Here is a 26,444-nt window from a genome sequence, read left to right as displayed (position 1 = left end):
CATGGTCCAGCAGTATGCCACGGTGACCAACTGGAGGACACCCGTTTCAAAGGAAAAAGTCGTCCACAATGGAGGCCATGCGAGAATCACTGACCTGGACTCTCCCTCTCACACCAAGGATGTCCTTTTGACCGTTCAAAGACGTCCTGGAATGTGACTCTGATGGCTAATCTGTTTACAACTGGCAGACTCTGTGCTTCCAAGGCTCTGGGAATGTGTGAAGATATCTATGCCGACAGGGGTTTTGCTGTGTCGAGCACCATCCATTCTGGATACTGTCCGGATTCATTCGGTGCATGCGAGGACTGAAGTTATCTTGGACCCCCTCTGGCCCGGACTGGGTAACTGCGGTGCGTTTCCACCAGGACGGAACTGGAGTTTTCATGGATGAGGCTTGAAACGCCTGGCAGGAAGGAGAAGACCCTAGTCGATCAACTCACAACAAGAAGGCTTAATGCAATGGAATCTGTGGTTTCTGCCTCAGCAACACAGTGTCAGAAACCCTCGACTGTTGGCAACGGGGCTCCATGAATGTACCAGGATGGATTCAAAGTTTGCCATATGCTGGCGGGATGTTGGGTGGCATCATCTGTCGACTTCTAGCTGGAGTGATGAGCTGTTTCTCAGCCCCCTGGTAGGGCCGTCGACCAAACAAAGTATCTTATCGCTGGTGACGGAGAAGCTCGATATCTTGCGTATTTGGTTTGCGATAAGCGAGTCAGACACTTCGTGGACTCATGTACAGCCTGAAACTCGACTCGCTTTTGCACTTGTTTACCGAACGATGGTTTCCTGGATTGACAATGGAGAATACGAGCACCCAGGCAGAGGATTCTGGGGTGGCTTTTGAAGGAGGCATTGACCCGTGGGTGTATGCTCCTGGTTGAGATTCAAACAACTGCTCCCACAGAACCGCAGTAGTCATGCGTTTCCTCAGGCATCTTGGCGGCTGACCACAGGGCTAGGGAGTAGGTGCTCGGAGGACCAGCTCAGAATTCCCTATGTTGATCGTTATATGTTCTGCCCCAGGACCCACCCAGTTTTCAAAGAATATATTTTTCAACCACCAAATTACCTCCGATAATTGATCGGATCCTACCTGCATCAAATCAACCTAATGAGAAATCCAAGAGATGGGTTGCCACAATGCGGGCCCAAAGTACCACTTTGGTCACTACAGGAACTTGACCAGGTAACCCAGTCATTGTTACCCACAACACTACACAACACAACACAGCACACAAGGCTCAGATTAGCGAGAGACAGGGGAGGGCAAATATGGGGTTGAGCGCTGAGGAGGAAGAAAGAGGAAGGGGTTTGAGCAGGAGGGGTCCGTGACGAGAGGGGAGAAGGGCTCAACTCGAGTCCGGGAGTTGACCCAAAAAAAAAACATCCTTCGCGGGGTTTTCTCACAAGATGAGTTTTTTGCTCTTTTGCTGGATTGCACGACTTGCTAAGGGACATGTTTTGCTGCCTGCAAAGACATTTATTGTTGTTTTTGTGAGACAGTGACTGGTGACAGCAAATGGTCACACTACCTCCTGATGAGTAGATCCAACTACGTGAAGTCTGTTGATTTAGTGGGTGAGGGCTTCTAGATCAGATTCGTGTTGAAGCGGGCAGAGGAATCCAGTTCGAATCTGGTCGCACGTAGTTGACTCTTCATGACAATGCGGGATAGAGGTGGGCTTTACTACTGTTTGTAGTAAAAGGTACATAAGTGGGTACTGAAGGCTTCAATATATATATATATATATATATATTGTCCCCGAGCTGTCAGTTCCCGCGACTCTTACGCTGACTCATCCCCCGCCGCTTTACTCTCCCGCTAACGACTATTTAGTGGACTCGCTCCCTCGTCCGCTCTCTTCTTCTTTCTTCCTCTCTTTCCGGCTCCTTATCTTCTCTCATCTACTTCTCTTCGCCTTCGGCCTACTCTTACCGCGCTCTCTTATCTCTCTCTTTACTCTTTTATACGCCGGTAAGGCTCCCGTTTTAGCTTGAGTCTTACTCGCGCCTAGGTTATATAGTAGGTAATAGAGCTGAGAGTTAATTATCGCAGCCTCACGCAGCCTCACGCAGCCTCACGCAGCCTCCTTATAAAGTCACGTGTATCTTGACGTTTCGTGGATGTGGGTAAGACTTGGCGACGCAGGAACTATTCACCCACCAATCGGATATAGTTCCGTGATTAGTCATCGTGATGCACATCCTCATGTCACCCATTTGCATCATCCGCGACGGCGACCTTGGGCTGGAGTCGGAGTCGGTGGATGCGCATCTTGCCATCGCTGGAGCTTACTACTCTACAGGCGCAATTTACCCGCAAGCTAGGTGAATACTTTCACCTCACTCTCCTCATATTTCCCATGATCGTGTTACAAAAAGGCGTACGCTTGACTATGCAACACTACTGTGATCAGGGCCCGTCTAGCCACTGTGCGCAGGCGGACTCCGAGTCCGGGGCCTTCTCTATCATGTAGCCATTGATACCCATTAGTCGTGGCAGGTACGAGGCGCTGGTCTGCAAGATTGTGTGATCACCGGGTTCGACGATGTGGCTCGAGGGAGAGCACCTTGAAAAATGTGCCATCAACTTCATTTTGATGGTTATTATGGAAAGTCTCTTTACATCAGTATTGACTTGAAGGGACAAATAGATGCTTCATCGTGCCATACCACTAACTTGGAGATTTACAGCGAGTTATGCATTCTTCAGCTGCCCAAAGGGGCGCAATTCACCGCAAGCTATGAAACGGTGAAACTTTTGGGTCATAATTAAGGAGGGTGTTCCGAAACAGAAGAGAACTCGAATCCTCCATTTTTAAAAATAGGAAGTCTTTTTAGATTCCATCACATTAGCTTTCTACAGTGGCAGTGGTATTCAGCGGCGACAAAGCGCCTGGACTTGGCACCCGTTTGGAAGAGGGACGACTGGGCGGCTGAGATGCCTACGTACGTTCGGTATACAGCTGGATGCCTCCAAAAATTCACCTGATGCTCGCTCTCGAGGATTCGAGATTGCAGTAGTACTACATGATCATCAGCTCCCGATAGTGGAAGATGCTGAGCTTGCTTGCAATAAGTTTTCGTTCAGACATGCCTTGCCAGACATCTTGGGCGACTGAATCGAGGCTCTTCTCGTCGATGCAATATCATTCCCCTTACAACATTTTGGAAGCTGGGGCAGCTGGACATTGTTCCCGCTGAATCCTGAGGTGCACCGTCCCTTCGAAGGATTAGACGTCATCCTTTGTCGAACTTACCAATTATTTAGTCTTGATGGGTCTTTCCAATCGTCGAGGCTACTCCGTTTCAACCAGAAGTTCTGCCCTTTTTACTCTGCAACTTCTCCTCTTCACGTCACTTCCTCTACAAACTCACTTCTCTCCTTTAACTCTCTTCTATTCTCTCCGGTATTTCTCTCCTTCATGCACTGAAGAACACTTCGTTAATTCAACATGCATCTCTAAACTGTATCGTACATACACGATTTCTCGCAGTTAGGTTCTGCTATCACCTGTTACCCGGTGCCCGTTATCGGCACTCGATGCACGACTTGGTATCGGCTGCTTCCGCTGTCGACGGTAAGCACAGCCTTTCTGCTATGATTGTCAGCAGATTGCTGTCTTCATCCAAGACTGACTAAGAACAGATCCACTACTTTCCATGTCTAATCCTTCGTGTCCCTTAAGCCATCGACCATACTACAGCGATAGTGCTGCTATCCTTCAACATCCCTTCTCGAAATCCTCGACTATTCACACTCAAGTGAACCACCTTCAGTCCAAACACCTCTGTCACTCGTCTCCAGTAATCGGTTTTGACTGCACCGCCCGATGGGTTAAATCTCTACGCTGCTTAAGACCCCGTTCCAGCAACTTATCATCGTGTTGAGGCTTTCGTCTCGATCTCGAAACAAGGAAACCCATTCGAAACCCACGTCAAAGTCAGATTTCTTTTCTCTGCGCAGTGTACATGCACTTAGTAAACCAAGAGCAGCACTTTAATTCTCGAGAAGTCATCATTATTCTTTGTTTGCCACCTGTTACGATATACGACTGTTCCACTACTTGGTAGGGTTAGCTCGTGGAAAGAGGAAGGGGAGATGGAGGGAGGGGAGAAGATAGGTATTTATCTCCGCGCTCTACCGGATGACTCAGCACGTGATGGAAATTTTAGCCTAGACGGCTGGTAACCAACCACGACTTCGCAGATCATCCGTACCGTCATCTCTCGAACTTTATGTGTAGAAAGAGAGAACAGTTGGAAATAATTTTATTGTCTGTTCAGAAAAAAATCTCAATCTCATTCTCTGCGCAGTCGTATATACATAATACACTTGGAACTCTCAAGCTCAAGGCATCGTGCGGCACACTTTAATTCTTCGAGAAATAGTCATCACTCTTCAGTTCTGTCCCCCGGGTTCTAATAAGAGACACTATCTCCTGGTCACGAGCAGGGATAGAGGCCTCTTCTGCTGCGTATTGCAGGGGCCTAGAATGTGTAACAACGTTTGTTGGGCTACCGTCCTAAGTGCAAAGTGAGCCAGTTTCGCGGTGTCGCGCTGTATTGAGTACGCGTTGGGGGTGGTGTTAAACTGGCGTTCTCTCCGCAGCCTGAACTTACACCAACAAAGCCAGCGAGAGACCTCCAGGTAGCAGCGTAGCCGGAAAAGTGGCCCTGAGGGCACCCCGCAACAATAAATTGGGAACCCCGGGGCAAAATACTGGGTACGACTCAGGTCTCGCCCAAGCCGTGCTCAGGCATTGCACAGCCACAGCTAAGAATGGTTTAGGCGGAATGCTCAAGTCCGAAACCGGAAATGGACTTTGGAGGGCGCAGTCAGCACTGCACGTGACGGTCAGACATATCAAATGACTGCCCAGGGGCATCCGTCAACTGTGGTATTCCCCACTGGTAATATTACATAGCCTATATAGTCTGACGGCCTGCACGGCCTCTGCAATCGATCATGTCCTCCGATTGAGTCACAAAGATTCGCCGCTGAGTGATATGGTATAGGGCTCATAGTCGAGGCCCAAACGGGGCCCCTGAGCCTGGACTGGCTCCTAAGAACGGACATCAGACAAGCTCCTTACGGCTCGTCCAGTGCTCGGGCGCGCTCCCCCGTACTCTGCCGTGGCTCCCGCGACGCTCTCCCGTGCCCGGCCGGGCATCCGTCACGTGCTCGAGTAAAGCGGCCTCGCTCCCTTTCCTGAACGAAAAAGCGAAGGGATAAAGAACAGTTCGGGGGTGATATAATGTATATATATATATATATATATATATATATATACACGTCTACACTCAGAGGGGCTAGTAGCTAAGGGATCATTTGGGCCTACGAAGCGTTAAATGTGTAAAGAAGCTACTACTCGGACCACATTTTTTATGGAGTTCGGATTATGTTCGACTGCAATATTTTAGTTTTCTTTGTCAATGCTCGTTGGGCCACAAAGAAAGATATGACCGCCAAGCATTCCCCAGTCATCCGACAAGGCTGAAACTTGAAAGGGGAACATCCGACGCTGCGTGCTTTGAAAAATCGTGATCTTCACAGGAACTAACACGTAGCCAGACTTTTCACAGCTGTGGATTGAATCAACTTTTGAGTCCTAAGTATACATTATCGTTTGTCTTTCTAGCGTCGAGATGCAGTAAGACACCGTGCAGTGAGGATTGAGGTGCACCGAGCAAGGCTCCATCCCTGGGCTGGGATTGTACCTTTAAGTTTCTCGGAGCGCCTGGATTAATTGACCACCACTGTGCACTGCCAGAGCCACCTCGGTCCGGTTGCCAAAGTCTCGGACGACGGTCTCGTACCAGCTGCTAGGGGCCGGCTCCCAGAACTGGTTGAAAACAAATTGCTGCACCAATTTGCGGGCGTCGGACCATTTCCACAGGCCCAGAAAGCGCGCTTGCTGTACAAGCATGTTGCCGAACCATAGCGGGTGCGGAGGCGTCTGGTTTGCCTGATATGGGCTTGGATGATTTGCCTGGACCTTCTGCTGCTCCATCTGGGCTCCGACGAAGAAGACCCAAAAATGGGCTTCTCGGTAGTAATGGAGCTCTTCCAGGGTCGCGGTCTCGAGTATCGATGTCATGACTCGCTCCAATCGGGGCAGAATGACGCGGGAAGAATCGCAGATATCAGCGCCGTTGAGAGTCGCCTCCCAGATGCTCTTTTGGAGGGACATGATCAACGTCAGAGTCAAGGCGATGTTGGTGAGATGGAGCTCCAGAGTGGGTCCGTCATCCTCTGTCAATTCCGCGTAGAGGTGCAAGAGAGTTGCCACGTTCTTTTGCGCCGAGACCATTATCCAGCGGCGGATCATTTCTGCTTCCCGTAACGTACGCGGCGCGAGCCCTGCCTTCCCTCCTCCCATGGACAAATACCATCGGAACCGTTTCATGACAGCGCGTAGTTTGTACAATGAGACGGAGTGGTGAATATCTTTGTCGTCCGTCGGTTCCGGCGGGAGATATTGAGCAATGATCTCCCGGCATTCGTCCAAAAACGTCTGGATCCAATTTTCATAGTTCATCAACGGCCGCCGTAACTGGTTCGTCGCAGAGACGATATCATTGTACGCAGTCATACTGATGAAATGAGCCTTTCGATCCAGTTCCGGGACAGACTCGGCAAAACTGTGAATCATGTTCGCATGTAGTCTTGCTGCATTGACGTCTCCGGCGAATGAATCCATGCGGAACAGCCGTATGACATTCATAATAAGCGCCATGTCAGGTCCGCGGGTTGCGTCCAAGTAGCTAATCCTCTTTCGCAACACCTCCAGACTTCGTGTTCGGAGGCTCAGAGCCATCACCGAGTACTCTTTGTGTATCTGCTTGGGCAGAAACCGAGTCATGGATGTCGCGTACATTGAAACATAGGATGAGAGTGACCCCTCCTCGGCTGACGACCATTCCCAGGTCCAGAGTAGTGATTTAACATCCCGAATGGCGCCGACGCCCTTGGGATTGAAAGATTGTTTCAAGGTGCCAGAAAATAGCCGTCTCGTGTAGCTAGTCGCAAAGAGGCTGGCCAGCGACTGGCTTGCATATTGCAAGACCTGGTTCACTCGCGGAGTGATGGGAATGGCTTGAGAGCTGAACGGATCAGAAGAGCCATGTTGTGAGAGTTGCAGAGGACTTTGTTGAGTAACGCTGAGGAGGACCAGTCGTCCGTCGTCTTGTGGTGTTTCGTCTCCACGGTATTCACCTACCGTAACATAAAGCAGGAGGGTTAGTTTGCAGTCCTTAGTAAAGTATTTGTTTAAATCAACACCCACGAACCTCCTGTGGTGTCTGAAGACTGGCTCGACCTCCTAGAGCCAACTGAGACATCAGCCGCCCTGCTAATGGTTCTCCCCTGCCTGACCTGTCCGATCCCTCGCACTTGGCGGCGTCTGGCATGTGCAACCCTGGCAGCGTGGGCTTTGCGTTCTGAAACTTGAAGCTCTTTCTCTCTCTGTGATTGGGAGGATGATGGCTGCAGGAGAAAGACCACAGGCTGATTTTGCTTCGTCATGGCGCGCCCAGAAATCTGGTATTAGTGAACAAACACAACGAGGATAGGATGGCCGGTAATGCGACATCCCCGTCCAAGTGGAGAGGTGGAAGAACTGGCCCTGACACACGTAATCCACTTTCTAAGCCTTGCAGCGCGGGGCGATCTCGTCTCATATAAGCCGGCTGGTCTCGATGGATATGTTCGTGGATGCGTAGACCTGGTGTTGACCCGCACAGATTGCGAGTCAGGAGCCGCACAGTGGCCTTGGATACCAGAGCCGTCCGGGTAATACTTTCCTCTCTCCCTCGGTAGGCGGCACTGCGTGCTTTCAAGTTCTGGGAGGAGATGCTACCACCTGACTCAGAAACTTCCTTGCCAGATCCTCGAGCTGTGGCTGCCTGTTGGGGGCATGTGCGCTCAAAGAAACAGGAGCTGGTAGTTGGTAGAAATTATCGTTCAAGCGCTTCGCATCGGCAGTACATTCTCTGGTGACAGGTTAGCCGTTCTGGGTGTAGACAAATGCCCATTCTGGTCGAGACTGGCGTCTGCTGCATTCTTACACAATCCTTCATCTTATTACTCAGCGGCCATGGCTCTCGCTTCGACGTTAGCGAATACCTTTACAGCGCATGTTGTAATCCGCTACACTTCATGCTAGATTTGGTAACTCTGCATTAATGCCACGGTTAAACTCCGTGAACGACGACCATTCGATACTCGGCATCGGGAGCCGTGGTACCATTGACCAAGAGGCCGGCACTGTAAAAAGCACAGATGAAGAGAAATCGCCCTTGTGATAGTCTCTCTGCCCCTCTCGCAGAGCCATGTGCGTCGTCTCTGTCGTCGCTTGCCCTCAGAGGTGAAAGGTTTGCTGTGCTTTATCCTGTGCCGTTTCCATTTCGAAGGCAGAAATGGAGGCGTTGGACGCTCAACATGGAACTAAGCCGATGGAGAAGGATGAGCTTGAGAATGTCGCGACAGAGATCCGGCAGGAGTCAAATGATGTGCGGATCTCTGAAAGACACATCCTCTTCAAGTGCGACCTCAACTTGTTGCCTATGCTGTGTCTGTTGTTCATGTGCACTATTCTTGACAGGTTGGTCTTGCCATACTTGCTGAGTGAGATGCATGCTGAAGGATCTGAAGAGTCAACATCGCAAATGCACGGATCCAGGGCTTGGAGAAAGATCTCCATATGCATAGCCAAGACTTCAGTATTGTCCTGTTTGTCTTCTTCGTCTTGTACATCTTGTTGGAAATTCCTGCGAATATCCTGATCAAGAAGATTCGACCTTCGGTGTTCCTGAGCGTCTCGGCCTTCACGTTCGGCATCGTGACCATGTGTCAGGGCTTGACAAGATCATATGCCGGGCTCGTTGTTTGCAGAGTAATCCTGGGGGGGCTTGAGGCAGGTGTTTACCCCGGGTCCATCTACTTAATGACAATGTTCTACAAAAGGCACGAGTTTCAGTGGAGACTGAACATATTCTACGGCTCTTCCCTCGTCACAGGAGCATTCAGCGGTCTTTTGGCTTATGCTATCGCTCATATGGACGGAATAGCGGGCTACGGCGGCTGGAGATGGATCTTGATCATAGAAGGGTTGATCACCATTGCGGTAGCGATTCCGGCGTACTGGCTCCTACCCGACTGGCCAGAGACTGCAAAGTTTCTCAACGAAGATGAACGACAGTTCTGGGCGCAGAGACTGGCGTCGGACGTCGAAAGCATCGAGATGAACATCCTGGACAAACAGGCGATAAAGCGTTGCTTCGGCGACGTCAAGATCTGGATTGCAAGTTTCGCGTATTTTTGCATCCTGACGACCAGTTATGGCTTCGCTTATTTCCTGCCGACCATACTCTTGGAGTTGGGCTGGACCTCGACCAAAGCCCAGGTGATGACAATACCCCTTTACGCAGTGGGGACAGTGGTTTGCTTGAGCAGTGCCTTCGTTTCCGACTACCTCAAACACCGATTCTCGTTCATTTTTGGTGGGTGTGTCCTCGCCATCATCGCATACGCTATCTTATTGTCATACTTTTCGGTTTCAGTTGGAGTCCGTTATTTCGCCCTCTATATCCTCGAATGCGGCATAGTTGTAGCGCAGCCAGGAATTGTCGGATGGTTGAGCAACAACCTAGGCGGCCATTACAAGCGCGGCGTGGGAATTGCGATGCAGTTAGCCATTGGAAATATTGGTGGTATCGTGGGAAGCAACATATACCTCCAATCGGAAGCTCCGACATACCCAACAGGTTTTGGAACAGGCGTGGGGCTTCTTTCAGCTGGAGCTCTAGCTTCGTGCGTGCTCTTATGGTATCTCATGAGAGAGAACAAGCTCCGAGACAAGGGCGCAAGGGATTATCGGTACAACTTGTCAGAGACCGAGCTCAATAATCTTGGTGACGACCACCCTGCCTTCAGGTTCTCTTATTGAGTCGAACTGTGATTCAAAAATGCGGAACGACTTGCAGCAGGGAAAGAGGTCAAAGCCATCGCTCCACTTTGACAAATTCAGCGAAGGACGCACTCATCCGCGATTGAACTTCGACCGGATTATTGATGTCCGAATCCAAGAGCAGATATTGGTCACGTCTCTGAGAAGTTTCGATGGACAACCTCATGACGGCCTGCCTACGTCAGACTGTCAATGTATTCCGCACAGAGATAGCATTGAAATCCGGTTCCGGATGGCGCAGATTCCAGAGTCTGCTGAATTTGTTCGGGCACCGGTGCTGGCGTCATATTCACATCCTCGCTTCGCCCTTGGTATGGGGTACCTTGTGATCCCTCCTGCATGTCAACGTCCATGTTTGCAGAAGTGGTAGGTGTTAGGCGATTTGGGTGAAAACTCCGAGGTTGCTCAGTATTGCGGGCCGGCTGAAGTAAGATGGTATATCCATCAACCCGATTAACTGCTTGTGTTTTGTGGGAGGAGACACTGATTGCGAGCCACTGTTGCTGCTGCTTCGGAAGGACTGCGAAATTTTCGGTTCGGGAGTATCTTCTGTTTAGACCCAGTTTAGCAGTGAACACAGAAAGTAAGAGCGTCAAAATGGGAGAGGGCTTGAACCACGCGCCTTATTTTCGGTGGCGATTGGGGGAAACTAACATTATAGCGCACAATAACTCCAATATCCAGCGAGACGGTATCAGACCGGTCCAAGTAACAATTTTGACGGATTGTCCCAGTCTATTGGAAACATTGGGGTCAACGCCATCGGAGAGGTCAGGCACCTCATATCGGCTGAGGAAAGGGTGAGTCTGGTCGGTGGCTTGTAGGCGGGGCGAAGCCAGCGAGAGCATATCGATGTATTCCAATATATCGCGCAAAGGCTCATGAGCCTCTACAGAGAGAAGGGAAACTCCGTCGGGTATGGTAGGTAGCGTAGAAGGAGTCAAAGTGTTGGTTAGAGTTCTTGTTGATGGTTTTAACGTGTGAATCGTGGGATGGTGTGCTCTCAAAGGCATAGTGTTTTGAGTCGAGATATCTGTAGCGAGCATGAGCACCACCGAAAAGAGCTTGATTCACAATTTAGAAGGTGTTACCTATGGTGTTTGCATTGAGATCCAAGAAAAGCCAGTTGAGACTTTGGTTAAGAACGTGCTTTGCAGCCCAAACGAGTCGGTCGAAGCCTTTCTTGCCGTGCAACATTGAAGGGAGACGAAGGTTGATCTCTATGACTGCTAGCCAGTCAGTTCCATCTAGGTCTAGGCTGATGGTCCTGGCATCGCAGTGCGCCAATGCAGAAACAACAGGAAGGGAGACTTACGGTATCTCAACTTGACATGCTTGCTGCCGCCAGAAGGTATGGGCTTACCCTGCAGGCCAGCTCGCTCGTATGAATCTTTGGAGAGCTCCAGTCTCAGGACTCCTGGTGTTCCAATCAGTCCATGTCGTGGGCCCACTGCCATTTGGATGCCAAGTGATTGCTTCGGCAAGCCAGTTGGCTTCGCATACCTTCCTTCAACGAGTAGACATTATCAACCCCTGCTTCACCCTCTGAGAGCATGAGAATGTTTCCTAAGCATGCAGAAAGAGGGTCAGGATTCCTGCACACAATTTGGACGCATCTTCGAGGTGTGACCACGGGAGGCAGCGTTCAGTTGGCCTCACCTCTTTTAATATATTCTGTAAAAAAATCCCCTTTGAGTACATCCTCCAGTTTCATAATTACCTTCACACACTCTATATGTGTAATGTTGGCCTCAACTTTTTCCCAAATGAGATGATACAACTCGTCAGGTAGAATGGCTGTCACGTATTGATTGTATTCCACTCCACGGATGGCCCGCCACGGAGATTTCTTGGTGGGAGCCTGCAAGGCAGTAACATAAGGCGGAAGTTGGCCTGAAGCCACATTGATCTTTGAGGCTGACGAGGGAGCTTTGGGAAACAGGACCGACATATCGTTAATCCCGATTGATGCAGAAACCGAAAGGAATAAAAGAGAGAGTGTAAATTTGTCGTCGAATACGAGGTACGCGAGGCTGAGATTTTGAACAAGGCTCTGATGGGCCAACCGCGCTAGGCTGGAAAGGTAGGCTTGGCGCAATTAGTATTTTGTCCGCAGTTCAAAGTTTCTCCAAAAGTTCGTATTTCATCTGTTGTTCATTCCTTGCATTTAACGTTGCAGTCCGCCAGGCGTAAACACTCGTTCACCTCCCGATATTTGCTGTCAAGGTTAGCACTCCTCTGTTCCTGTTTTTGTTTCTGAATGATGAACATATACAATCCAACTCCAAGAACTAGTGTTCTGTGAGGATCAAAATTTATCTCTAGAATTACGCTGACCGCTGCTCTGCCATACTTTCACTACTTTCTGCCTTTGGAGAAAGCCTGCTGACTTGCTTGAAAGCCGTAACAGGTGTTTGAATGACTTCCATATGCCATTGGCGACTGCACTGCATTTCTCTTTAAAGGTACGACCTTGCAGGAATCTCTCCTTTATTCCCTTTGGTGATGACCCCGTGACACGAATGGCATTCCTCAGACTTAATTCACCATGTGGAATCTGTCTATTACAAGTTTCAGCCTTGTCTGATCTATGCGCTACCTTTGTTTATTCTCGCATTCTCTTTTCATGGTGGCTCGGGACGCTAACAAGAATTTGTGACAGGTATGTTCTTCTTCGCCGCTCGTCTCTCCCCTTTGCCCCATCCCTTCTACCATGACGAAGACTTGAACGAACGGGCGGACAGACTGCGTGTGTGGCCCCATCCATCTGTAACAGCAGGACGTACAATCTTGTGGATGTGATGGGGGCTGTGACACTTGTTGAGAACTCGTCAGCTGATTGACTGCGTGAATAAAATATTGTTGAAACGCATATGATCTGTGAAGCGGTGCTGACAGCGCTGTTTCTAGGTATTTGCACGCCCCTTGTGTCTCTTGTCCCGACTTGCATCCTATGATGAACACTATTCACACTGTTTGAACCGAGCGTCTGCTTGGAAATGAACGTTAACACTGAAAATTCTGATTTAATGAGGTATAGTTCCCCTGGACTGTTCTGTTCACACGACCGCTCGCTGACAGAGTTGCTAATAGCCTGAACCAGATGCTTATGCTTTTCCTTGTTTTCACCAATATCCTATCATTTCGGCTGAACTGACCAACGGATGGATGGCGCAGGTAAATCTAATACATTCGAGTTCAATTCGAAGGGCCAAGGACTAGAACAGGTAAGAATATACCTTCTGTCCATGCGTCCATCCTGATGATCTCATGTATTTCGCTGTGTTCTTCCTGAATTCCCATGTCGAACATACATCACCTTGGAGAACTGAATTATTGTTTTTACGTTCCTCGCTTTGACGCTCCTCCATGTCTTTGGATACCTTAGCTGATATTATTTTAGTTCCGCCTTTTTCGTCGATGGATGTGACCACACGGGTGAACGAGCCTGAGATACTGATATGCGGTGGTCTATTTGCTACTTGTGTGCCTATTTCCATACCTGGCTCCTTAGGCCACATTCCCCTTGTAGCGAGTAGACAATTATATGTCTGTTGAACAACAATGTTCCTATGTCACAGGAACTTTTTTCGTCTGTTTGGTCGAGCTTCGTATTTTTCGCGTAAAGCACGTGATAGCCCGATACACTGAAACCATGCCTCGCGTGATACCGGACTTTTAAAAGCTTCAGATCTTCTGATCTCTCGACAAACCAGTTTCTTGAAATAAACTTCCAATTACAATCAACTCTTTGCAACACTCAAGCCACGCCAGAGTTCACGACGCCTAGCCCCAAACAAGGTCCTCTTGTCAACCTGTTCGACACACTCAAAATGTCGGGCTTTGGTGCGCCAGGTGGCGGCGCAGTCAACTACAAACCAACACCTCCAGAGCGCGGTTCCTTCCCCCTTGATCACGATGCGGAATGTAAGCACGTCATCTCCTCATATCTACGATGTTTGAGAAGGCAAAACCCTCCCGGCAGGAACAATGAAGAGTGCAGGCTACTGGCAAAGGAATATCTTGGGTGCCGAATGGAGAAGGGTCTCATGGCCAAAGACGAGTGGTCAAACTTGGGATTGGATTTTGGAAAGACTGCGGTTGGAGGTACCGACACTGCGGGCCCTGCTGTTGACGATAGCAAGAAGAGTTGAAAGATCGAAATGTTTCAGGGTCGTGTCCGCACGCACGGTCGTCGACAAGCTTGTACCTCGTACCCGTCCCGCAATTGCACCAGCGTCGGCTCGCCTTCGTGTAAACCGTTGGGCACACGACGGATCTCAGTGGCCGACCACGAGACAGTCCCGCCTGCCGCGAATGATCACTGTGAAGGAGGCCACATGGTATGCTTTGCCTTTTCGCAGCTCGATAAACGGCGCCACGCTCCAGGACCTTTTCCGGACCCATTTCAAATCCGAACCACGGTCCACATCTAGATGGCTTCCTCCTATGGGTCGGTCATTTATCAAGATTTCGAGGATTCTTTCTGGCACCCCTCCACACGGAGGCGTCCCTGCGCCACGCGCCGCATCTCGGAGGGAGGGCGGTGGTGATGCCTTGTATCCGAACAGAGATTATCAATGACTGGCTACCTACCCCTGCTTGAAATGCAACCCATCAACCCTTCTCTTCTGGCTTGTCGCAGCCCAACTTCGCAAAGCGACTTGTTTGAAGGGACATGGGTCTGGAGAACCATAATTCTATGCCTAGCAGATATCTTTGGACTTAGATACTGCAAATTTGGACGACACACGAAGTGCTCGTCAAGTCATTCGGCTATTGTTGGAAGTGGCAAGATGAAGTCTTAGAGTGGAAGGCAAACCAATCAGTCTGTCAGTGCGCCCCTGCATAAGCAGGCGGCGCATGAGTGATTCCTCTCGAAGATGTTTCGTACCACAGTACACCCAGAACATTGAAGCGTTCGAGTTTCACGCGCATTATGTAACTCCGCTGACAAAGCCTCGACTGCAACGAACCAGCCGGTTACTCACTCGACGATGGCTGTTCGAGATCCCAGGCTCCACCGAGATAGACTCCGTTCCTGCTGCGAGGAGTCCGATTTCACGATTTAGTGTGCGTTCCAAGCTCGCAGAGGCAGCTCGGTACGGGCCAAATTCCGCGGAAACCCTCCGCAAACGCTCTGGTGACCCCAAATAGATAGTGGCTCTACAACTCGGTACTCCAGGAGGCGTGTTCTGTGAAACTGGCCTACTCACCAATTTGTACTGAACCTCCGCGAAACATGTGCCCTTTCTCCACCACATAGCGCTTAATAATGATGTGCGAAGATTGCATGGCGCACATCATTCTGGGTACGGAATACGCAGCACTCAGAACCCGCTCATCTCTTGCGCCTGCATACGTGGCGTGGCGCATTGTGACAGTGTGCCATCCTGACACCAATTTACCGCATTAGGCACGCCATATCTTGCGTATCCACAAAGCGGACAGTCGTTCCAGCCATTTCCTGCTTTGAATGAAGCACGAAACGTCTCGCGGACTAATACCAGCCATGCCATCTTGACATTTGACCGTGGGTTTTGGGTCTACATCACAAGGCTAGCGCGATTGACTTGGGAGTTCGCAGGGATGTCGGCAAATTACTAAGCTAGCGAGGCCCGCCGGGTGCTGGAAATATGTCCTGAAACGGCCCCTTGGGCAAAGACCAGACACACAATCTAAGGCGACCTGCTTTTTCCAATATGGACTTTCTATCAGATCGCGCCCCATTGCTGGGTGCGAGACCCGGGTTCGAGACGTGCAGGAGGAGATCGTCTTATCAAACGGCATTTAACCGACGTTTTTGACTAGTGGCATCCAGACTTGAGGCTGAAGATTCTCCTGGTTATATATCCTTTGTCTACCCCGTACACTCCTGCACGAACTCATGCCAGCGAATGTCCGTGGCGAAGTATTGTCCGGAGCGCGGATACCTGTTCTGCCGTGAAGATGGCTGCCGAGGCGTCAGCGAACTATAGCCCCATCCCAACAAGAGATGAGGAGAACGGAGCAAACGAGGGACGAGGAGAAGCCCATGAAGATGTTCAGAATGATGTTCAGAATCCACCTCACGATGCAGAAACAACAAATGTGCCTATCATCGAGATATCTCCGCCTCCTTCGCCGCCCTCGCCTCCCACAAGGGTCAATACTGACAACTCTGACAATATCTCTGTTGCACAAACTCTTTCGCGTGAGTCTATTCATTCTCACGGTGCGGATTCCCCTTCTGATTGAACAAAAGAGTCAGGCACAAGACCCGTGGAGCAACCACCCAACCACAAAAGATACTCGAACTTGAGCGTGTGGAAGGAACGCATATACAATTCCGTTGCCCCTTCGCTTCATGAAATCATGGAATTGGGGTATTCCGATCATAGTACGTCGAGAGAGTACAGACATCACAAACAACGAAATCGACTTTTGCGACTGACTATTGGTGAATGGATTAACACCTTGGCCCTTTGTGTTGGATACTTCTCGATCCTCTATGCATATTCCAAGAAGGACACCATCAGCGTGCCTCAACGCAGGGTTTTCAATGCCCTCACAACGGGGGTGTCTCTGCTTCTCGGGGTGAACTTGGCCGCGTCACTGCGAAGCTACGCGAAACTGCTCCGTTGGCGAATGTTGGCGGCGTGTTATCGGCCGCTTGAGACTTTCGATCTCGTCATGGGTTGTGATAGCCTCATGAACGTCATCAAGCTTCTCTGGAAGGCGCAGAATCAGAAACGCAAGTTTTTGCCGTCCAGGACGCAGATTCTTTGCGTTTTATGGCTTCTCGTCCACCTGGCAGTCACTATACTGGTAGGCATCATCGGTCTGAATTACAATTTGGACACGTCCGCCGATTACGTCCTCACACAGAAAGGGAGCACCAGCATAGTGGACTTGAATTCACTGTCGACTGGCGATTATTCGGCTGACCTGGCGGCAGTTCAACAATGGGGGATCCGAGGAGAAGTCACCACTCCACTGGACCAGGGCTATGATGTGGAAGAGCAACAGAGCTATTACTCGTCTTTTGAAGGGCATACGCGCTACTACTTCCAGGATCAAAACGCAGATGACCCGGATAGAGTGATTATTTCTTCTCGATATATTGAATCCCTGGCTTCCTGCCAAGACTATACTGTCAGTAGAGGGCAGTATGGCAATCTCTCATACATCATCTACAACAACGGCAAGAAAGACGTCAACCAGTCACTCCCAGCAACTCCAGGGCCGGGAGGGCTTTTATTCATCTCAAAGCTGAACCCGACCTGCGGTGATCGGTGCGTTGAGTTCCACACTTTTCAAGCTGCTACATCTCCCGATAGCAATGACAATGGCGATGGCGATGAGGACGAGGACGAGGACAACTTTGATGGAGACTTAGACGACGGCGGAGTCGGGACATACTTTATCTGCAACAATACGGTGGTGAGTTTCTCCCCTTTGGCTCGGGCGTTTCCTCATCTTCATCCTTCCCGCTACCATTACCATCAAATTTTGTCCCTTTCGGCACAGGCTGACATCTCCCCAGCCTCAAGTCCAGGACGACTACAATAAGCTCACTAGTGAATACCTCACGGAAGACATGGTTGGAAGGATGCTCGCAGGGGCAATTGGATGGAGTGACAATCCTCCGACGGCAGATGGCAAGGAAGAATATGCCGTTTACACCAACTCGTCTGAGATGAGCTTTCCGGAGGCACTTGGACCGGGGGACGTCGCCGACCTGATCTCGTCGTTTACGATGGGCGCCATCTCTTTCATGGACAACTCTCCGGCCATGTACAGGAAGACGGTCATCAGCAAGGAGCAGCCGATCGCGGCCCAAGTCCTCAACGTGACGTGGAGGTACGCGGGCACTATCCTGGCAGTCATCCCATTCATCCACTTTTGCACGCTGGTGGCCGTCATCCTCTGGGCGAACAAGGCGATCATCAAGGACGACAGCCATCTCGCCATCGCCAAGGCTTACCACACGCTTCTGCGAGAGTTGGGCGACCGCGGGTGTCTGCTGCGCGGTGATGAGATCGTGTCGGTCCTGGGGAACCCACCCGTTGCATATGGATGGCAGGCGAGCGGTGAATATGACAGGGCAATGCATGTTGATGTCTTTCACAACCTGACAACAAGGACGGAGAAGCCATTCGCAGAAGGGTGGTATGACGGGAACGGCAAAACGAATGGCATCACTACAAGTACAGGTACTGCGAACAACACTGGGCTGAGGGGAAGCTTCGGGCAGCGCTACCGAGACGTTGACGCCGCAGATTATTTCTGATAAAATATACTCGTTCCAGACCCAAGTCGATCACCGACAGCTTTTTACTACACGCGTGCAGCTCCGCACGACATGAATGCAGGAGAGGGAAATACCCTCTCTAGAAGCGAGATTCCATCAACGCCTGCCTTTCCAGGTTCCTCCCGACCACACTTGAGCGATCTTGCCACTAGCGATAGCCGCTCCTGCCCGCTGCACAGTGAGAAAGCTTCCCGCTTAGCCCAAAATCTTAAGCAGATATCGAACGACTTCCTTCCATTCCAGGCTGGAGGGATCGTTTCAAGTAGGAGTCCGCTTCCGCTTGTTCCCCGTCTGCGAAGTGGCGGGCTCGAGGTCAGCCATGGCAATGCATCGGCCGAGGTATTCGCCGTACTGTGAGTCAGTCACAATCAGCGGCTACCGGGGAAAGGGCCTTCGCTGGAGACCCGGGTTGTTGTTCTCACCTCGACCAGCGCTTGCGGAGTATCTGTCTGAGCCTGAGGGCCATCTCTGAATGCGCCCTGGGTATCAACGTTTTTGGGCCTGGCGGGGGGCTCATTGGTAGAAGCGGAGCTGTGGGACGTGCTCATTGATGCTGGCGGCGCAGAAGGATGCTTGAGGACTAGTCCTTGATAGGGGGGATGTTGGACGGGAGGAGCAGGCTGTGGCTTCGGCTTTGCTGTCCAGTTTTCCAATGTACAGATTTGTGCAAGGATGTGCAGCGATTTGGAAAGGAATGTCGGCGTGGGAGGAAGGGAGCGGTCCGTCAAGGGAGTGGCAATGAGGGATTTATGTATGCGAGTATGTCGATGGAATGCCTAGGCGGTCACACGGAAGGGGAAGAGGGATGATATTGGTATCTAGGTGGTCCAGGGATACGGCGAACATGACGTTGATCCATTCAACGGTCAACGGGGCGTGAGTGATGACCAGACTCTATTCAGCCTTTCACTGTAACTGCTCTGATTTTCGTCCTAGGACTGCAGGCGGGCGCGGCTATACCGTGTCGACGCTGAGGCAAACGGGAGCCAGAGTAGTGCGAGTTCCCGATTGTTGGACAGTTCAGTAGCTCTCGAATCAAGGTAGAAGCAGCGAGAAAAAGAGAGAACGAGGGGCCGGGGGATTTGACATCAGTACTGTGTACGAGTTAGGTGCGTTCGGGGGTGAGCAGGTCACCCAGTTGGTCTTCTGGACAGCGATGGAATAGGCAGTTCCACTACTGTAATAGTTGGCAGAGATTATCCCAATCCGTTTGGCCAGGTCTCGCTTGAAGGGCCCATCCGTTACCTAACATTGCGGTATGGCAAGGGTACGGCTAAGAGCTTCTCGTGTTAGTGTGGTGTTGGTGCTGGCGTTTGGGATCATGGCCCAATAGTGATTGAGCACCCAGTCGGTAAGACGGGGTGTGTATATGTGTGTGTGTACCTAGATCCTAGGCAATATGTGTGTATGTACTTGGTAAGTGTGTCGTGTGTGAGTGCAAATACCTAAACAGTCTTGGGCTGGAGAGAGAGGAGAAGAAGAAGAAAGAGGCAGTCTGTCTGGTCCGTCGTCCCCGGTTCGGAGAGGCGGCTTCCTGAAGGAAGTGAACTGAAGATGCCTCGGATACTCGCCGTCAGACAAAGTTGTAGTACTCGGTAGCATGTGGTGCATGTGCCTTTCTCCAAAAAGAGGAAGAGCAAAGCCCTCGATATGGTCCGTGGAGTCTATTATGCGGTGTTGCAGGATGGAATGAGTCGTCTCGACCAAGTATCAAACCGTTGTCGCTGGGCCTCCTACTAATGGTTCAGCCTCGCCGAGATGCAGAAAAAGAACCATTGGATAGGATGTACCGAGTAGGGTGTGCGTACTTGGTAGGGGCAAGTAGGGGCCAAAACAGGTGAAGAGGAGGAGGAGGTGGTGGTGGTGGTGGCGGTAATGGTGGGCGTGATGGCCTTGGAGGATAATTGGGGTAACTTATCCGAAAAGCTTGACGGGCGACTACGAGCCAGCTCGCTAGGTACTTGACCCTGGCTTGCTCTGCCTTGCTCTTACCTGCCCTGCCTTGCCATGCCTACCAAACTACATACCTACTCGGTATCTCGCTACCTAAACTACTACACAACCTGCGAACTGCGCTCTTCTCGTCTCCCTGATTTGCATTTCTGACACGTCTTTTCCATTTCGAGCTCCTGTTTCCACTGCAGAAGAATCCCTTCCTGCACGTTTAACCGACTACTTCACTCCAGAGTCTGCCTTTTCCCGAGACGCCAGACGCCAGCAGCCTTGATTTGCGGCGCGGCACGAGCTTTGCCCGGCACTTTGACACACTAGAGAACAAACCGAAACAAGCCCAAAACTCAGCAAGCATGTCATAACCTAGAGACACCAGCAGACCTCGGGTGAATCCCTAACCCCCTCAAAGCCATCACCTTGAACCATATGCCCCGATAGGGTAGGATCACTTTCAGAGGCAACCAAGGCCAAAACAATACCAGCAACAATGCACCGTCATGCGCTTAGCTCACTTGCACATCCCCGGCCTGATCCCCTACAGCCACTCACTGCGTCTGCAAACGGCCATTCTGGAGAGATATTTCCAACACAAGGATTGGCTGCGCTCAGTCGGGAGAGAGGCGGCGGGGCCGAGAGGAAGAAGAGAAGGCGAGGCAGCGAGTAGTGCACACGTCCGTGTGCTCGACGGCAAGGACCGGGGACCTACAGGGCAGACGGCGAGAAGTATCATCGATCGATCAGCTTCGCATCGTGCTGCTGCTGAGCATGATGACGCAGCTGAGGCTCGCACCAGGCTGGCAAGCAGCATATCGAGGCCACGACACGATCAAGATCACGATCGACCAGGCTCGTCGTTGCTTGGCACCGGAAATGGAAGTTGCACTACAAATAGTACGACGACTGCCCTCCGCAAGGCCAGCTCGCCCTCGCCTCTTGACATCAGCTCCAGCTCCCATACGCTTGCGCACATTCAGACTCCCCCGGACCCTGTCCTCCTGACATTCAGCACCCCTCCCACCTACACGGTCGGTCGTCGGCACCTCCTGACCAACCCCATCTCCGCGGATCAACAGTCCCTCCTTTCTGCCAAGGGCCTGGCGACCTTTCACGCCTCCCCGCGCGGTGGACTTCTCACGTACCACGCACCCGGCCAGCTGACCGGCTACGTGATTGTCGACCTGCGGAGGTTTGCCATCAGTGCGAGATGCTGGGTAAGGTTGTTGGAGGAGAGTGTCATGCGCACCTGTGGTCGCTGGGGGGTTCGGGCGGGGAGAACGGACGATCCGGGGGTTTGGGTGCTGGACCAGGAAGAGGGTAAGCGAGACTCATCCTCCACGCCAGCAGCCAAATTATCGGCAGCAAGCGATCGCAAAATCTGTGCCATCGGTGTCCAGGTCTCGCGTGGTGTTACCTCTCACGGCGTCGGGTTGAACGTATATGACGCACCGCTTCCCTCGGCATCTCCGTCGTCTGTATTACCATCCGCAGACCTCTCATCGTCATCCGGCTCGTCCTCCCCTTCTTCCTGGTCGTCACCGTCGCCTTCTCTTTCTGCCGTGTCCTCCTCACGACTGGGACTTTATGACTTCATACCCACACAATTATCCTCTCCCTCGTACGATCCCTCTACGCGAGGCTACCTCTCGTGGGGATTCAGTCGCATCGTCGCCTGCGGACTAGAAGGGAAGAGCGTAACTTGGCTGACGAGGGAGATGTCGCGCTCTTACCCGCCTTCGGGCTCGACGGAACACGGAACCTCATTTCTGCCTTCGACAGGTGAACCCCTGGGGCGAGGTGGACGGCGCAGCAACGACGATCACGCTGGGCTAGCCGCAGAGCCGATCCTAATGGAATCTGTCGCCGACGTCTTTGCCCACGAGATCGTCCACGGCCTCAATACCATGAAAGCCGAGGGTAAGGAGACTGTGGATGGCGTATACAGCATGCGAGAGACGGACCTTCTGTGACCGAGACAGGTCCTCGAGTGTGTGTGAGAGAAACATTTATTTTATTGTTCAAGAAAAGAAAATAGATTCGAGGACTAAAAGGACTAGAATACTCTTGTCACACTGGGGGCTGGTTGGATTTCAAGCGCAAGATCAAACCTCGACCTCTGCTCGCCTTACTTCCTCTCCACCTTGATTGAGCCCCCTTGATTGAGCCCATGCTAATAGGCGCAACTGCAATATCACCATTGAGAGGCGCCATTGGAGCTTTCTTCTTGAGTCTGTTTTCTCTTTTTTCCTTCCCGTTCTCTTTTTTCTCTTTTTTTTTTTCTCTCTCTCTCTCTCTCATAAAGACTTTCAACTAACCCACAGGGCTCAAAGAGGACATCCTTCTCTCGTCTCCTCCCGGTTCTATCAGGATTGGAATTCGTGATTATTGATACAGCGGTAATGACAGTCGTGACCCTTTCGTGTCATACAGGAATGAAGATGATAAAAAGAAAATTGCCCTGCTTCAGTAAAGACCGGTGGATATCCCTCTCCATTGCGTTGCATCTGGTATGCTGCTCATATAAGAGAAAAAGGTTGCTCCACTTCGCCAGGGAAAATGCTGGGTTATTCAAAGCACTAATTGAATTGTCGAATCGTTGCCCCCGGCATGCATTAAGAAAGTATTCGCACACGTTGCGTTTGACGCATTTGAGATGGATAACACGGATGCCCGGGTGAAAGCGCCCAGAGCATCGCGTGACCCTCAGGGGGAGGGAAAGCTGTCTTGACGGTTCAGATTGGGGCTGATTTCAGTCCCGCTTGCCATATTCTTCCTCCGCGTTCCATATCAGAGGTTGAAAGGCTGAATTGGCAAAGTGTGCCGGGCTCAAAGCCGAACTGAATACATCAGAAAAAGAGTCAGCAGAAGAGTCAGCCAAACCGGAGCCATGCAGGGAAATAACGGCGGCATCAACGACGGAGAAAGAGCCGAGAATGGACTGAGAGGGGTATGCTTACCTGCCAAAAGATGCTGGATCTAGCGGAATGCTTTTGTTGCCCTGAAGGCTGTAATTGAAACAGTTCTCATTGTATCTGATCTGGGGTTCGTTCGATTTCGCATTGGGCATGATGATGATTGGTTTGGTAACGGCAGAATTCGGTGTCGCCGGAGATGGGGGCTGAGGGGATTGTGGTGAAGGCGAGATTTGCGGCGTTAGCTGTAGCATCGACGAAGAATAGCTTCGTTGTGGGAGAGAGTGGGTTCTGACTGGGGGACATGTTGGCTGCTGTGACTGGTGTTGCGGAGGTGGTATCGCGTGAAAACCAGTAGGTGGCATCGGTGGGAAGTAGGACGCCTGTGCGGAATTGGATTGTGTATACACCGCAGCCACCGGACTCTGGAATGAGGGGGAGAAGACGCTATTGCTTGAATATGACAGCGAAGAATCTGTCAGCGCCCGTGTGGTATGCGGGAACATGTACACTAATTCATCGAGAGCTTGAGGATCTTCGGACTTGAAGACTTCATGGTGGTGAGGCCCTACATATTGAGGAGCATCCGTCTGTAGATACACCTGCAGTCGCTGTGGCTCTGGGGCAAGAATCTGATCTTCTTTGTAGATGATGTCGTAATGCCCACTGATACTTGGGTTAGTTCGGCTCATCCAGGACGGGATGGGAGGAGGAACTTACGGACGATATATCAGTCGAATTGTGGGCCATTCCTTCGCATTGTCCACGAAATGGTATGAGGTCACTTCGTCGCCGGTGCTTCTGTCCAGATACGCCACTTCGAGTGCGAAGAATGCGGGCGCAATGATAGCATCCGTCAAGGCTTGAAGCCCGACATGGTCAATCTCTTGATTTGCAGGATCAATCCTGGTCAAACAATACTGTTGAACTGGCATTTCCAGGAATGCTTCGTATCGGTCCGGTTGCAGTTGCATGAAAGAGCTTGTCATCATCTGATACGGCGTCAAAAAGCATTCTCCCCGACAAAAGGGTAAACCAACCTTGAAGTGATAGACAATCGAATTCGATATATTCTCGTCATTCAGTGAATCAAGCAACACAGCTTCATTTGTATCTCTGCGCTCGATGGCAGCCTTGAGAGCGTCAAAGAGCTCCCATGTATAGTCAAACATGTCGATTATGATATCGTAGTCTATGCCAACGCTGCGCATGGTCTGCTCAAAACTGCGTAGGCGAACCAATTCTTGCGTGATAAGACCGGGATCTCCAGATCGGAGCAGGATCTCGAAGTAGCCGAAAACAGCTCCTGCAAGCACCACGGACGAGGAGGTTAGCGAAGTTCTCGATACCAGGGATGAATCTGCGCCCTTACCGCGCCAGCCGCACTGCCCGTCGCCCTTGATTTGCCGATATGCAGAGTGGGTTGCTTCGAGGGCCTAGCAATCATAAGCATGAAGATCACCACAATAATAAAGCTCACATACCTTTGTCTTGACCACATATGTTGGGTCGGCTTGTGCGTATTCGGTCACAAGGTCGGACAGGGGCTTTTTCCTCCCTATCAAGGGTCCCTAAGATATGCTCAGCAAGGCGCGCGTGTGCTTTGGCTCAGACACCTACGGGAAGGTTTGGCTGATATTGGTCAGAGAGTTGTTGGAATTGCTCCATCTCCTCCATGTCTGGAGTGGCCATTGCCGAGGTCGTGCGATTCGAAGCAGCCGGTGTCGGGTAGCCGTAGTGTTGATGGTACGGAGCTTCAAGAAAATGCTCGTACCCGAGGGTGCGTCGACTGTCGGGCTGGAACTGCCAGCCAGGACGTGAATTTTGCTGAGCAGGAAATAAACCGGGGAAACTCTGAAAAGGTAGTGGTTCTGGACAAATTGTCATCTCCTCTTGTTGGACGATGAAATACCAGGGCGGTGGACACTGGTGCTAATCTGGTGGCGGCTTTCCAGGATGAAAGACTTTTCCTTGTGATTGAATTTGTTCGATGAGCTGGATTTGGATCCTTGAGGTGACCTGCGTGGACCGCAGGTGGTAGATTCTGGATGCTTTAAATCATGTCTGGACCGAAGAAGAAGGCCCGCGAAGCCTAATCGAGTTTGCCGTCGAACTAGCAGACAAAGAGGCCAAGGCCCTATCGCACGCAGGGCGTTTGCTGACGCCGAAGCGACGAGGTTACCGAAAAGCCAAATCCGCGAAATCGGCACCCAGAAACAACGGCAACCTTGGAGCGTGGATGTGCTGAGCAAGGCAGGAGGCAAGAGAAAGAGATGGGAAGTGAGGTTAAACGATGGTTTGGTTCTTGCTTAAGCTGGGAGCGCCAATGCAGGCCTTCTTTTAACCCAGCAGCGCGGAGCGCCCCCTGATGCTTGCGGAGTGGTCGTTGGTAAAGCTAACTTGTTGATCAATCGGCCATGGTCGCTCGGGGCCAATCGGGGATGTTCTTTAGCAGCTGAGTGCTGTCCTGTGTACAAGCCCGGATAAGAAATGCCGTTGTCAATTGTCAGTGACTGCAACTGGGAGAGGGCGACGGTGGCTGGCTCCTTCGACCCGGAGGATGAGCCGAGGGAAAGGGGGGATTCAGTTGGAGATGGCTCTGATTGGGGGCTATGAGGACCGATTCGAGGGTTGACAGAGCGATGGGACAGAAAGAAGGAGAGGAGGAGAGGTAGTAAAAAAGGGGGGGGGGGTAGTGGTGGTGGGAGAGGTGAAGATTGAGGTTCACCAGGTGAAACACGAGGTCAAGATCTGGGTGAGATAGTGGATTATGGACAGTCGACAGCTTTGAAAGCTTTGGCAGCTGTGGCAGCTCTAACTAAGGCTTCGAAGAGGAGCTGCAACAAAGTACTGGACAAGTTTACTGGCTGAACGTTTGATCAGCGGGCATGCGCAGCTTCTCCGGGCCTGTCCATCGGGCCATGTGGAGGCTTTCCTATACCTAGGGACCTAAGGACGCCCCTCCAAACAGTGGGGTAGCCAGAGTGTTAAGTGTTAGGCGGGCACCCAGTAGGTAGCGACGGGCGAGGGGCAAAGGAAGGTTGGTGGTGGTGGTAGGGAGGGTGCACCTGGCTTGCTTGGTACTGTAGGTATGGCCACTAGGCCATCTTGCTGCCCGCACCTCGTGCTGTCCCTACCTACAAGTACTCGGAATTACTTAGGAAAACAATGGGCAAATCCCTCAATGCAAGCGCCAGGCCTCTGACACACTACCGAGTAACCACTTCAACTTCCACAACCCTTCAGCTATCCACACCAAACTGCGTTTCCAGCGAAAGCAAAACCTTATTGTGTGCGAGAACTTGGCTTCCA

General features: G+C 51.2%; 8 protein-coding genes across 8 annotated transcripts; 4 read left to right on the top strand and 4 right to left on the bottom strand.

The window, feature by feature from the left end:
- Window positions 1-5,729: 5,729 nt before the first annotated feature.
- Window positions 5,730-7,534, bottom strand: A1O5_05269 (uncharacterized protein; the record flags this gene model as incomplete). Its single annotated transcript, XM_007745870.1, has 2 exons — window positions 5,730-7,225; window positions 7,300-7,534. 2 exons carry the CDS (start codon window positions 7,532-7,534, stop codon window positions 5,730-5,732), a joined length of 1,731 nt encoding a protein of 576 aa, XP_007744060.1.
- Window positions 7,535-8,463: 929 nt separating this feature from the next.
- Window positions 8,464-9,956, top strand: A1O5_05268 (uncharacterized protein; the record flags this gene model as incomplete). Its single annotated transcript, XM_007745869.1, has 2 exons — window positions 8,464-8,612; window positions 8,663-9,956. 2 exons carry the CDS (start codon window positions 8,464-8,466, stop codon window positions 9,954-9,956), a joined length of 1,443 nt encoding a protein of 480 aa, XP_007744059.1.
- Window positions 9,957-10,153: 197 nt separating this feature from the next.
- On the bottom strand, window positions 10,154-11,928 carry A1O5_05267 (uncharacterized protein; the record flags this gene model as incomplete). Its single annotated transcript, XM_007745868.1, has 6 exons — window positions 10,154-10,526; window positions 10,632-11,010; window positions 11,069-11,203; window positions 11,293-11,394; window positions 11,481-11,543; window positions 11,637-11,928. 6 exons carry the CDS (start codon window positions 11,926-11,928, stop codon window positions 10,154-10,156), a joined length of 1,344 nt encoding a protein of 447 aa, XP_007744058.1.
- Window positions 11,929-13,810: 1,882 nt separating this feature from the next.
- On the top strand, window positions 13,811-14,131 carry A1O5_05266 (uncharacterized protein; the record flags this gene model as incomplete). The annotated part of the gene is made up of 1 exon (XM_007745867.1): window positions 13,811-14,131. One exon carries the CDS (start codon window positions 13,811-13,813, stop codon window positions 14,129-14,131), a length of 321 nt encoding a protein of 106 aa, XP_007744057.1.
- Window positions 14,132-15,926: 1,795 nt separating this feature from the next.
- Window positions 15,927-18,249, top strand: A1O5_05265 (uncharacterized protein; the record flags this gene model as incomplete). The annotated part of the gene is made up of 3 exons (XM_007745866.1): window positions 15,927-16,170; window positions 16,222-17,399; window positions 17,503-18,249. The coding sequence occupies 3 exons, from the start codon at window positions 15,927-15,929 to the stop codon at window positions 18,247-18,249; spliced, it is 2,169 nt and encodes a 722-aa protein (XP_007744056.1).
- Window positions 18,250-18,528: 279 nt separating this feature from the next.
- A1O5_05264 (uncharacterized protein) lies at window positions 18,529-18,818 on the bottom strand (the record flags this gene model as incomplete). Its single annotated transcript, XM_007745865.1, has 2 exons — window positions 18,529-18,621; window positions 18,693-18,818. The coding sequence occupies 2 exons, from the start codon at window positions 18,816-18,818 to the stop codon at window positions 18,529-18,531; spliced, it is 219 nt and encodes a 72-aa protein (XP_007744055.1).
- A 1,902-nt stretch (window positions 18,819-20,720) lies between these two features.
- A1O5_05263 (uncharacterized protein) lies at window positions 20,721-22,190 on the top strand (the record flags this gene model as incomplete). Its single annotated transcript, XM_007745864.1, has 1 exon — window positions 20,721-22,190. One exon carries the CDS (start codon window positions 20,721-20,723, stop codon window positions 22,188-22,190), a length of 1,470 nt encoding a protein of 489 aa, XP_007744054.1.
- Window positions 22,191-22,969: 779 nt separating this feature from the next.
- On the bottom strand, window positions 22,970-24,824 carry A1O5_05262 (uncharacterized protein; the record flags this gene model as incomplete). The annotated part of the gene is made up of 7 exons (XM_007745863.1): window positions 22,970-23,057; window positions 23,178-23,798; window positions 23,853-24,124; window positions 24,173-24,438; window positions 24,505-24,568; window positions 24,617-24,703; window positions 24,753-24,824. The coding sequence occupies 7 exons, from the start codon at window positions 24,822-24,824 to the stop codon at window positions 22,970-22,972; spliced, it is 1,470 nt and encodes a 489-aa protein (XP_007744053.1).
- Window positions 24,825-26,444: the final 1,620 nt, after the last annotated feature.

The sequence above is a fragment of the Cladophialophora psammophila genome (assembly GCF_000585535.1).
Source record: "Cladophialophora psammophila CBS 110553 chromosome Unknown aczJe-supercont1.7, whole genome shotgun sequence".
NCBI lineage: Eukaryota > Fungi > Ascomycota > Eurotiomycetes > Chaetothyriales > Herpotrichiellaceae > Cladophialophora > Cladophialophora psammophila.
This window is presented reverse-complemented; position numbering and strand designations above follow the sequence as displayed.